The 13,780-nt window shown below is 39.7% G+C and overlaps 1 protein-coding gene across 1 annotated transcript in view; it reads right to left on the reverse strand.

Moving 5' to 3' along the window:
• Nucleotides 1-13,780, reverse strand: part of CDKAL1 (CDK5 regulatory subunit associated protein 1 like 1) — a 621,394-nt gene that overhangs the window by 222,064 nt on the left and 385,550 nt on the right. The window contains exon 12 of the mRNA XM_036255396.1: nucleotides 1,824-1,969. Within this exon, the coding sequence (XP_036111289.1) occupies nucleotides 1,824-1,969 (146 nt within the window). The remainder of the gene's footprint in view (nucleotides 1-1,823; nucleotides 1,970-13,780) is intronic.

Here is a 13,780-nt window from a genome sequence, read left to right on the forward strand (position 1 = left end):
GACTATTTTCTAACACTTTGGCATGATCACCACTGACCTCTATATAGCTCATGATGCTGTTGAAACTGTTCAAGATGCAACAAATTTAACAGGTCCATCTTTGGAGCAACATAAGAGGCTAGAACTTGTTGTGAAATTGTTGCCCAGTGCAGTAGCCACAGCAGTTCTCCAAACAACTGAGTCAGCACTTACCCAAATAGATGTAAAAGAGAGGTGTTGATTCCTTAACCTCACTGAATCATAGGAATGCAACCATAGGAAAGTGTTCTAGTCTATTCTGACAACAGGATGCATGTCTGCACTTGGCAAAATATTGTGCAACAGGTATGAATTGTGCGCATTATTTGCTACTGCTCTTGTAAGTAAGAGGCAAGAAATGTCACAGGTGCAATGACTTATCTTCAATTTTGAAAACATTAAATTCACTAGTGCCAGGGTGCCCAAAAGGACTCTTTTACACAAGGATAAATATCGAAGAGGGATACAGGCCAACAACAGACAGACCTAGTATAAAAGTCCTTATTCTTTAGCCTTGACCTCAGTTCTGTTCAAGATCAGAAAGTATCAGAGGGGGTAGAGATCAGTCATTATTCCATTCTCTACCTTGTAGGCTGTATATACTTAATGGTCATAATTAATATACCTAGAATAAATATTCCTTTGTTCACTGGTTTGAATATTCAAACAATTAGCTGTATTTGTGTGAATGTACACTAAGTATCTTTATTTCTGGTGGTTAGAATAATCAAGAAATGCCTAAAGGTAAAAAAAAAAAAAAAAAAGGTTAGAAAGACACATAATGGAAAGATGAGGGAGGAAGGGGAAAGTAAATAGAAGAAAAAGATTTTAAAAGATTTGTATGTAGTCTGGACAAGTGACTAATTGACGGTGGAAAAAATAATTGCTTACAATTTGTATAAAGCCATTATATCCATAAAATACATGGTACAAAGGTACATAATTATAAACAAGAAAATGGAAATAAAAAGTTGTCTTAATTAAGAAAAACAACAGAAGTACAAAATTATGGAAAGTAGGAAGACCCACGCCACAAACATGCCAGATAAATGCCAGAGCCCCAGACGGAGCACACTGCCCTAGACTTGAGAGCCCCGTGACCTTGGCCAGCACTGCGATTTCCTGCCTTGTATAATCACAGAAGGCCTTTCAGTGTTTGCTGCTGATGAGAAGGATTTCGAAGAATATAATTACGGGCTGCAAGTGTTTTTTGTGGAAACAAAATTATCAGTTATGTCTGAGATTGCATAAAATGCCTTAATTTTGGTCAATAACAATTTGAATTTGAAAAACAGAATCCCCAAACCTCCTTATAAATCACAATTCTTCAAGTAAACCACGGGGACAATGTGCAAAAGCAAAGATGCTCCAGATATTCTTCAAGAAATGCCATTTAGAAGAAAATTATTGATTTTACAGTGACACGATGTGGCCTAACTCCTTGTCAAAACCAGACTGCAAATTCTAAAAAGCCACACTGAAGGGGATTCTAAGCAGAGCAAAAACTTAAAGCAGTTTTCATCCACTGGGTGAGGTATTAAAACGATCACAATGCACACTACCGGCAATCCCACACAAATTAACATCGTATCGCGTACAGATGGAAGGTGGCTATAGACCCAAGAGAGAGAAAAAACCCACATCAAGGTGCTTGAGAAAACTCAAAGGCTTTGAAAGCTTCAAAAGTCTCACCTTTTCTCTGGCACCTTTAATTGTGGCTACAATGAGTGCATTTGCCACATGCTTTTGAAAGAAAAAGAAAAAAAAAAAGAAATGGTTATTTTCTTAAGTGCTAACAGACTTACTTCTCTTTCAGAAAATCCACCACTCTTCTGAAGTCAGCCACGCAGTATTCTCTTTTCATTTCCATGAGAACCGTGTCGGAGGCAGACTGGACTGGTATGTGCAGGAAAGCATAGACTCTGGGGTGATTAAGGATTTTAGCCATTTCCTTTAAAAAAGTGGAAGGAGAAAACATTAATCATCTTCACAAACCAGGGAATGGTTCCCCCCAGATCAGCACTCATAAGTGGGAGCAAATAAACACAGCTGAAAATAGACCCACCATCTAGGCTCTTACAGGGAATGTCACCTGCTGTACTCTATGATGACATCTGGGCATTTAATACTCCTTTTGGATGATTCCACTTCAGAGTTACTTTCTCACGTTCATCATCTCTTACATGACAAAACAGATAAACTCATGTGATGCCTATAGACTACAGAGACTTCTGAGTATTTCAAAATAAACACTTCTCCTCCACCTCACAGCAGCTTTATATTCTGCCTGTTGCATTAACAGAAGAAACAGCAGTACAGGGGTGAACAAAGGTAGGTTTATACTTGTGAGTACACAACACAGCATTTATTTCTGTATAATTGTTTATTAATTATTGTGTTATTTTCCATATGAACAACTGTAAACCTGCTTTTGCTCCACCCTATATTGAAGGCCAGATAATCCTGTGTCCTTGAATAACGTTTCCAAATTCAGGGCACATCAACACTTGATTTTTTAAAAATACTGAAGGAGAAAAAGTCATCTATAACTCAATGGTTTCTCCTGCAGCTAGTCAATGGACACGTTCTTTGAGGATTTACTATGCAAGAGGCACAGACAGCAAGAGACGACGAAGCTTGCCCTGGTCACTGCGGACATCTACCCTGGACATGCGCAGTTTCAGAGAAGAGAAATGAAGGGAGAACAGGACGAAGAATCTATCTTGCAAAGTGAAGCAGAGCAGATTTGAGTGAAACAAATCAGAACGCCCCGAGATTGTTTTAAAATTCCTCCAAGGATGCAGAGACTAAGAACAAGAAGAATGCAAGGACAGCTGTGGTAAGGTGACCATCTCTGCAAACAGTAAGAAAATGGGCTGATTCAGCCCTGCTCTGCTGCTGCAAGCAGTCTCAGCAGTGGGGGTGGGAGGAGGGTAGGAGGAGGGGAGGGGGAAGGGAAGGAGGGAAGGGAAGGAGGGGGCAAAAAGCGTGCAGAGAACCCAACAGAGATAAACACGTCCAGAAAGGGCCTTCTTGGTAATGACTTGCATGTGCCCAATGATTTTCAGTTTTCAAAGTGCTGTACTTTGACATGTCATTTCATTTTATCCTTACAACAATATTTTGAGGGATCTTATGGAGTCAAAGAGCCAGCTCATTCTATACAGTCATCTCCTAGTTATTCAGGGGGTAAGTCATGCATATGTATCAACCATGCCCTTTGTTTCTCCATTTTCTTTCCACTGACTGTGAAAATCAGCATTTTTACCAAAGTGGAATAGCAATGAACTCAAATCAGTCACCTTGGTAGCAGCTTAGTTGTTTTTTTAAAAAAATCCTTTTGGCTAAGAAATTCAAATAACCAAACAATATTAGTTGTGGATATCTTTTACCTGCCTTTGCTACAAAACATCAATAGATATATAGATATATATACCTCATTATATTTGGTTACTGTATTAGAACTGGAGTTGAAGAATTTCTTGTTTAGCAGAAAAATAACTGATTAACACATTTTCACAACATTTACCCTCACAGAACTATTACAATTCTTTTGTTTTTTAATTTTTCTTCCCTTTATTGATTTTAGAGAGAGAGGAAGTGAGAGGGAGAGAGAGAGAGAGAAACATCGATGAGAGAGAACATTGATTGGCCCCCTCCTGCACGCCCCCACTGGGGATCAGGCCCACAACCTGGGCAGGTGCCCTGACCGGGAATCGAACCTGTGACCTCCTGGTGCACGGGCTGATGCTCAAACACTGAGCCACACTGGCCAGACTGTTACAATTCTTGGCTGCATATTGAGTCAGAAGACTCTCAGGGACTGGCCATGATGGACCCCACAGAACACACGCTGCCCCCTGCTCTGCTGCTCTGCCTTTCAGGACTTTCACGCCTGAACATCAGGACTCCCCAAGTGTGGGGGGAAGAAGTAGATGTACAGAAATCTTCGTTTTCTAAAGGGGCAGACTGCTCAGCTTTAGTTAACTTTTAACATGTCTACTGTGGTAAAAATATGACCTTAAGAAATAATAGACTTTGTGAAATAAAGTGTCACTCTCAATCTCTGTGCCTTGCTTTTCTCATCTGTAAAAAGGGCGACAGTGGTGAACCCCACCGCTCAGGGCTACTGGACTATTGTGAAAATAAAATAATCCAGGATGTGCTTATTATGTAAATGATCTAATAACACTCAATTTGTAAAGGATCTAATCTTCTTATTCCTTGGAGAGTATTTCCAGTTCATGGTAACACATTTTCATACAAGTTAATGGAGACACACCACTAAATAGAACAGCTTTGCAATAAGCTAGTTCCCTTACCTAGTAAGTGAAGGAGAGGTCGTTTGTATTGATTTACATGACATAAATCTGAAGGGTGTCCCCAGCAAACATGACCCTGACCAGAAAGGGTGGTGTGGTTTCTCTAGGCGCACTCGGGGTGCCCTAGAGCTGTAAACAGGAGCTACACCAGATGAAGCCTGCCCTGTTACAGTATGACAATTTACACGTTAAAACCTTAACAGCAAACAAGGAGGATACATTTGGTGGGTTTTCCTTTTGGCTTTCAAAACAAGACTCCCCCACTAGTAATTACCTCAGCTTCATACTACAGCTTTGCAACTGAATAATGGTAGGCACCACAACAGAAAATAAAAATAAACTTGCCCTTCATTGAAGTCTGTAGTTTGCCCACGAAAAGAACCACGACTGAACACAATGTGCATGAAAAGAAAAAGTACACAAATTTTTTGTTTTGTTTTGTTTTTTCCTTCTATCCCTTTCTCTTTCAGCACTGTTGGTTCAAGATAACCCTTGACCTCTTCACCTTTTAAAATTCTTCTGTTTTTAAGGTTCAACTTCTAGCTACAGGTTCTCTCTTGCAAGAGACTGCTTTTTCCTCCACGAGTCCTGGGCAACTGCTCCTGGAGTGACCAAAGCCCTTGCTCGGTTCGACATGGCAATACGGTAACACATTTCCCAGGGGGAAGAGCTTCTGGGCAGGGACTGTTTTCATCCTCTCTGGGTGTCTGCAATGGCTAGGGCTATGCGCAGGGTCCCTCAAACATATACACATAGATGTGGGTTAGACCCACATCAGTACACAAAGGAAGACATTTAAATTATACTTGCTATTTGACAGGAAGACAAATATTCAACTAGTAATAGTTCGATTTGGCGAAAGCTGGTAAACAAGTGCGTAGTCAAGTGGGTAAATAAGCATGTAATCACCCTGCCTGGATTTTTGGAAGAAGCGAAAAATTGTATGTAAATATGTAAGTCAAGAGATACATAAGCAAAACTCAGACACTTGATAGGTAGCCTGACCATGGGTTCTATTTCTAAAAGTCTGTTGGAGCCCTGGCTGGTTTGGCTCAGCGGTAGAGCAACGGTCCGCAAACCAAAGAGTTGCGGGTTCAATTCCGGCCAAGGGCATGTACCTGGGTTGCGGTCCGTCCTTAGCTCTGGTCAGGGTCATGCGGGAGGCAGCCAGCCGATGTGTCCCTCTCATGTTGATGTTTCTCTCTCGCCCTCCCACTCTGTCTGAGGATAAACAGAAAAATATCCTCAGGTGAGGATTAAAAAATAAATAAAAGTCTGTTGGAGCTTCAGATTGGATTCACAGTGGCTTTTCTTATGGAAATGATGTACAGGGTCCAGGTTAACCAGACAAAAAGGGACACTAACTTCAAATGTGGCTAACAGGAGAATGGCAGCCATGAGCAACTTGAGCTCTGAGCTGGGGGAGACAGTGTGAGTACACAGGCAAGTACGCATGTGTGTACACACTAAGGAGATGAGTGTGTGTGTGTGTGTGTTAAGGAATTCTGGTAGCAATTAAAAAGCAAATAGTATCTATTTTAATATAAGGACATTTATAATTTAAGGGTTGATGTGTCAAGACTGCTTAAAATACAGATGGTGACTATTTTATAGGCGGAGACCAGAGAATGGCTAACCAGATCACCAAAACAGGTGTGTTTCTACCGGGTGCTTTTAGATAGAGCTCTCTGGTTACAAAGCAGTAATCATCTCAAGGTTTGCAATTTTTTATAAACTTAAAAAGCAAAGGAAAAAACAAATGAATTGAATAAAAACAGGCTTAATTTTAAAAAAGCATTCCTCTGGATGGGGACTTTATTTTTTAATGTTGTTTCCTTTTTATTGCCCTGTAGTCATCAAATTAATCATCGTATTTGATCTAGCTTTGGATATATACACTATCAGCCGAACAAAGTCACTCAGTGTGTGAGTGTATAAAACATATTAATACTTGCATTCAGATGTCTCTGCACGCACAGTGATAATTATCCATCAGAAAGCCCTCTCAGACTATAGCTTTGTTAGCAAGTATATGCATATTTAAAATGCTAAATTTTACATTGTTATGTTGTTTTCAAGTAACCTAAGATATCTGAAGATAAGATATGCAATTAAATGTTTTTTACTATATTCATAGGATGGTGCAACCATCACCACAATCTAATTTTAGAATATTTTCATTCCTCCAAAACAAACCCTGTACTCATTGGCAGTTTGTCCCCGTCCCACCTCCCCTACCCCCCCGTTCCACAATTCCTCCCCCGAGCCCTAAACAACCACTAGACTACTTTCTATAGCTCTATAAAATGCCTATTCTGGACATTTCATATAAATAGAATCATACAATATGTCTTTTGTAACTGGCTTCTTTTACTCAATGCTTTCAAGGGTCATCCATATTAAAGTATGAGATTTAATTTTTTCAATGAAATAAAACAGGAATTTAGCATTTATTAAATATGCCATTGCACGCAAAACTGTTAGCTTGATTGGAAGAATAGGGCAGGGCTATAAATGATAAATTTTTTTAGGTTCCTACTTTTTTTTTTATTGTGGTAAAATATACGTAACATAAAATTTCCCATTTTGATCATTTTGGGGTGTATGATTCAGTGACAATATGGACATTCAGAATGTTATGCAATCCTCACCACCACTCATATTCAGAACTTTTTCATCACTGCAGACGGAAACTCTCTACCCATTAAACAATAATTCCCAATGTCTGACTCCTCTCAGATCTTGGTAATCCTATTTACTTTCTGCCTCTATGAATGTTGCTATTCTAGGTACCTCATGTGCTATTCTAGGTACCTCATGTAAGTGAAATCATACAATGTTTATCCTTTTGTGTCTGGCTTATTTCAACTTAGCATGTTTCCGCGTTTGCCCCTGCGGAAGCAGCATTAGTTATTTTAAAGATCGCTCTTCGAGGCAGGTGGTAGGCAGTTGCCCTCTCAAAGCCAGAGCATTGGACTTGTATTAGCATGTATTTCCCTGTCCTGCAATTTTATTGTACATGCTCATATCCCAAGGGTATACTTGTTTATCTGTACCTCCCCATTTCCTTGAGCAATGCCTGGCCCTTAAATCCTTAAACTGTAGTTGAATGAATGAATGATTGAAAGACCCAATCACTTAATCAACATAGTTATTTTGGAGGAAGTTCTACAAAGACTTCTAGCTGACGGTCAAAATAGCAGGGCTGGTGCTCTAGGGCCTCCTGTTTCTGGAGTCACCTTCGATACTCCCAAAGTCACGTAAGTAAAGATAAAAACAAGACCAGAGTCGTAATTTAACTATGATTTCATTCATGACACTGCAAGAGCTGTTGGGTTGCCACACCTACACGGACTCAGCAATCTAAACACAAATGATCGCTAATGGCATCGGAAAGTGAATGAGGGAGAATGAGAAGATACTATTTCCAATCCTTATGTCCCAAAGGGAAAGGGTTTGATGTGAACAGGTGCTAATTAAATTTGAAGTATAACTTCATTATAACAGAAAATTCACTTCTAAACTGCAAAGAGAAAACATTTTCAATATTTACATCAAAATGAGCTGAGACAAAATGTTCTATTAGCTTTCATAGAAATGTTCAAAAGATTTCGATGCTCCTTTACCATTACCACTTCACCTTAGTGTCAAAGTCAGCAATCAGACACTGTCTTTCAGAGATAAAAATATACATTAAAACTAATGTCAAAAATCCTAAGAGTTGTGCCCTGGCTAATTTGGCTCAGGGGTTAGAGCATCAGCCTGTGGACCAAAGGATCTCGGGTTCGATTCTGGTCAAGGGCACGGAACTGGGTTGCAGGTTTGATCTTGGTCGGGGTCGTGCAGGAGGCAACCAATTGATTTCTCTCTCTCTCGCTCTCTCTTCCCTTCCACTTTATCTACAAAACAAATGCAAAAATATCCTTGGGTGAGGAGTAACAACAACAACAACAAAATCCTAAGAGCTGTAATTATACACACATTTGTTTTCAACTGATATTATCAGTGTTTTGTTGTATTTTTAAATTATGATTCTCCTCTGCTAAGGCCAAGAATAAAGCAAATGTATAATATACATATAGTTGCCTTTTTCCCATTAAAGAAAAGAAAGACTGAGTCTATGAAAAGCTAAAAGAATAAATTTTAAAAAAGAAAAAAAGAACAAACTTCTAATTACCTGATCAGTTTAATGGGGAAAGTACAACCCAGCTCAGACCATTCTGTTGGCTTCTCTGAAACATGATATACATAATAAAGGAATCGGATGGAAAGGCAGATGTTAAAGATTTATTTTAAAATACTTAACTCATGTACTTACAGTCTGATTATCCACAATGAGGTGCACTTTAGATAACTTTTCTTTCACGTGTTTGGTAGCACACAGCACAAAGAATGTTCTAGCGTTGTAACAGCCCTAGTTAGGGTTGCTTGGTATGTAAAATAATGTGGCTAAGCAGTATTTATTAAACATCCATCGATGTTCTGGGACTGGGAATGCGGAGCAGACACTGCACCCTTGGATGACTGAGCCCTCCTGCGCCGGGCACTCTGCGGGCAGTCTGTGTGTCTCCCCTGACCCCCCTCGCTGATGTCAGTATTGTCATTCTTTCTGTGGCAGACTGTATTGGTGTTTGCCAAAGATTCTGGTTTTTCTCCTTGTAGGAGAGTGAGAATCACTGCCCAGTTACTCAGGAGTAGCTGTGTGACGGGCAACAGAGGTGACCATCTCTATTTTCTGGGCAGAAGGGTTAAAGCCTGTGGTTCTCCACGTCTCTTTGTCCTCCCTCTCCCACAGTCTAGTGCTGAAGTGGAGACAACTGAGACAGAGCTTCAATCAGCCCACGACAGATATATGGCATGAGCAAGAAATGCACTGCTGTTGTCATAAGCCACCGAGAATTTTAAGATCATCTGTTATGCAGCATAACCGAACGATTCCTACTGATACATTGTCGTTTTATGGAAGAGGAAACCAGCATTCGGAGGTGTTTAAAGTACTACGTGCACAGTGAAGAGCAGGAAGTGGAATAACCGGGTTGAGAACCTAAGTCTGTCAGACTGCAGCGTGCTTTTACTGAACCAATTTTCAATCAAGACTGGAATGGAAATGCATGTTGACTGCCACGAAGGACAGGGATGAAAAACTTTACTGTTATATGGACAACAGGAGGTTTCACCCCGAATGGTGTTCAATTCTAAATGATAAACAAAACATTTCCAGGCAAATTGCAATAGGTTATACATAACATACCCCAGTATGTGAGCTACAAGGCTGCCTATTTTATAAAATAATCAGTGCTGCCTTTTTTAGCCTAATAATATCAATTATGTCTTTAAAAGTCCATTTGAGAAAAATAAGAAGTGTACTTGGGAATCAGCTCAAGATTCTCTACCTATTTACTCTCTTACCAAATATACAGTAGGGGTTCAGAATGAGTCACCCCAAGATGTGCCTCTATGATAGGTGAATTATTTTTTTAATACGTATATATTTTTCCTCAGCTGAGGACATGTTTTTATTGATTTTAGAGTGAGAGGAAGGAGAAGAGAGAAAGAAACAGCGATGTGAGAAACATCGATCAGTTGCCTTTCATATGCGCCCTGATTGGTTATCAAACTTGCAACCCAGGTATGTGCCTTGACCCAGAGTCAAACCGGCAACCTTTGGGTGCACAGGATGACACTCCAACCAACTGAGTCACCAGGCCAGGGTGTGAATTACTTGAGCTATAGGCAACCAAGATGATGTGTGCTGAAGAGAAACTCCTGCTCACCCTCGCCCCACCCTTAACTATGTAGCTGAATTTGAATTAGGGGCCTTGCCCATAATAAGAAATTATCAGAGATAACTTTTTTTTTAAATTATCTATAGGGCAGGGCAAACTTCTAATTACTAAATATCTTCTCTTCTTATCCCACTGCCATGATCCTCGAGCCCCCAGGGGCTACACCTCCGCCCTAGCTCAGAATGTCGTATATATCTCCTTTTTCCTCTTTGTCTTTGAAACTCTTATGCACATGCGGTCTCTGCCTCTCATCTATGTGAGGTTCTCATGCGTATGAAATTCAATTTTATTTTCCCGTGTCAATCTGTTTCATGTTGATTTGATCATTCAAGCAGCCAAAAAGACTCAGGTGGGAAGGGGGAGTCCTTCCCTTTTCCCACAACACCAAGCATGACATTCTTTGTTGAAATCATTTTAAAGAGAGAATTGTTCATTTGAGAGGTTGGGCTTATAGATTTTATGTAGCTGACCCTGTCACATACTTTTGGGGGAAAAAAAAAAACTCATAAAGTAATTAGTGTACTTAAAATAATGAAAAAAACCATCCTTTAAAAAAATGAGTTATTTGTATCATAAAAGAAATATTCATCTTTTTTATTTTGGAAAACAAAAAACAGAACGAGAAGAACTAATCATAGTTACAACAATCACTGTTAAAAGAAAAATCATTACCATATAGAAATAATTAGATAATAAAATTGTATCTGATACTATCCAGTGGGTTTAGAAAAAGTGAAATGATTTTCAAAGACCACAATATTAAGCTAATAATATTTCTTGACAATACATCTTTCAGTGCAAGCTCAATTTCTTAAAAAATAAAGAAAACCTTTCTTCTAAGTAGGTCCCAAATCACATAGGCACTTACTCTCAAGGGGCTCATAATGCTGCCATATTAGCATAACAGGAGAAAAAAATCTGAATATGAAAACAACAAACAAAGGAGAATCAGAGATAAGAATCATCAAAACATCTGAGAATCACTCCTGAAGAAGTTATTACCATTAGAGCAATGTTGTCCCTGGAGCTATGTATGATGAAAGAGTGAGAAAAACAGACATGAAAGAATTTCTTTGTTCAAAAAGAACATAAAAATGAGAATGAAATTAAAAGGGGAGTACAAAAGCTGGGCAATTCTTTCCTCACTCCCAAATTTATTGTCAGGTAAGGGAATTCTTAAGTCCTTTAAGACATTTGGTCTTAAAAACATGGACGATACGCAGTCATTTAATTAGGATGATTATTTCACGAACCACAAAAGCTCACAGCCCTTTCCAAATCACAACACCATTAGTGGTAGAAATTAACAGTAATAATAATAATAATAGCAGCAGTTACCATCCTTATGTACTAGACACTGTGATAAGTCTCACTCATTAACTCACTTAATTTTCTGAACAAACCTAGGAAGTAGTTTTGTTATCGTCATAATGAGCTAGTTAATATTAATATAAGAAGAAAGCAAAGGGGAGGCCAGACATTATAAATATGACCATCTGGGCAGCTAGCTTCACCAGGAAGCTACAGCTTCATGCTCTCCAGGGAACCATGGGTCCACTCCCCAGAAATCACTGAGGGAAGAGGTCAAACAAAGAGGGAAGTGGGTGCATGAGCAGTGAAGTCAAGTTGGGGTGAGTTAGGGAAGGTGCTTGCCTGTCAATCTAGCCTGGGTGACCCCCATAAGAATGCAAAAAAGAAGCTCCAGGTTAAAATCCACAGACAGCCCTGGCTGGTGTTGCACAGTAGTTGGAGCGTGTGAGCCCTCAGACCAAAGGGTCATGTGTTCAATCCCTGGTCAAGGGCATGTACCTAGGTTGCAGGTTTGATCCCAGCCCTGGTTGAGGTGTGTGTGGAAAGCAACCAATCAATGTGTCTCTCTTACACTGATGTTCCCCCCTGCCGTCTTTCACTCTCTCTTAAAATCAGTGGAAAAAATATCCACGGGTGAGGGTTAAAAAAATAAATCCCCAGACAAAGAGTGCCCTCTCTCTTTCTTGTTCACGCTCGCATTCTCTTGCTCTATGACCCACACTCATCTGTTCTCTCTCCATAGCCAGGTGGCCTAACGCAGCTGCACAGCCCATGGTCCACACACAATGGACTCCAGCTGGAAACACGAGCTAAGCTAGCCAGATGCTGAACTGGACTGTACTTTAATATGGAACAGAAACTATGGGCAGTGGTCTTTATTCTGGGCCTGCTAAAGACAAGACAGGACTTCTCCCAGGCGAAATAGACAGAGATGAGACCATGGAGGGGGACTCCCTTAATTTTACATTATCAGTGAAGCTTTCCATAAAACCCCATCCTCCTGTGGAGGCCTCAGGAAATTCTTTTCCTCATGGTACCCCAAGAACTCCACTCCCAATGATAACAGTTTTACTAAATTTAAGACTCAGAGAACTACTTCACCCAAGGCACAATGGTAGAACTGAAATGTAAACAGTCACCCTGACTCTTGGAAGTGTACCAGAATATGCCACCCTATGAATTATTTTGAGCTAAAGGCCACTGAGAACCAGCAGGCCCAGAAAAAGCTCTAAAAACAGGGTTTTTATTTTCCTTTTGTAAAAATAAAATTACTATTTAAAAATAAAAATTTTGGAAACAAACAAAAAAAAAGATAGAAATCTGAAAAGTCTAAACTAGGAAGAAGGGAATTTTTAACAACTCTTACTAATGGTGAACCAAGACTTAAGTCTGCATATCAAACCTTACTAAACAATTCTTATTTACCATAATTTTCCTGGTCACCTTCCTAAAACTTGTTTCCCTGACCTTGAAGCCTCAAATCCTTCTTTTGTTTTAGCATAAAATGGTATGTCAACCCAAGTACTAAACACCACTTTAGGTTACAGATCTCTGGGTACAGTCTCTCTCAGTGTCATGCACATGTCAATAAATGTCTGCTTTTCTCTTGTTAATCTGTCTTTGACCAGTCTAACTTAAGGAATCCCACGTGAAGAACCTAAGAAAGGTAGAGAAAAAATTTTTTCCTTCCCTACGCACTGCTCCATCAATATATCAAACAAAAGCACCACTCCTGTGGACTGATCTATGATCCTACTGAAACCGAAAGTTATTCTTGAGGAACAGCACAAACTAGTTCACATGAGATGTAACAACCAATCATTTCTGAGAGCAGGGTTGGAAAGAAGCAGTGGAGAAAAGTCTCCCCCAAAACAAGACATGTGTGTGTGTGTGTGTGTGTGTGTGTATATGTGTATAAATGTGTGTATATATATATATATATATATATATACACACACACACACACACACTAGTTTTGCAAAATTCCCCTTATGTTACATTTATTAGAAATGGGTGGAGCCCGACTGGTGTGGCTCAGTGGTTGAGCATCGACCCACGCACCGAGAGGTCATCAGTTTGATACCCGTCAGGGCACATGCCCAGGTTGTGGGCCCAATCCCCAGTGGGGGCATGCAGGAGGCAGCCAGGCGATATTCTCTCTCATCGATGTTTCTATCTCTCTCTCCCTCTCCCTTCCTCTCTAAAATCAATAAAGAGAAAAAAAGAAATGGGTGGTTTTTTTCAAATGTCTCAAAAATGCATGAATCAGAGGACTCTTATTACATTACCTGAAATTTGATAATAAATTAATAAGATCTTAGCAGTCTTTTGCTACTGAACAAT

This window comes from Molossus molossus, unplaced genomic scaffold (assembly GCF_014108415.1).
Source record: "Molossus molossus isolate mMolMol1 unplaced genomic scaffold, mMolMol1.p scaffold_m16_p_12, whole genome shotgun sequence".
Classification (NCBI taxonomy): Eukaryota; Metazoa; Chordata; class Mammalia; order Chiroptera; family Molossidae; genus Molossus; species Molossus molossus.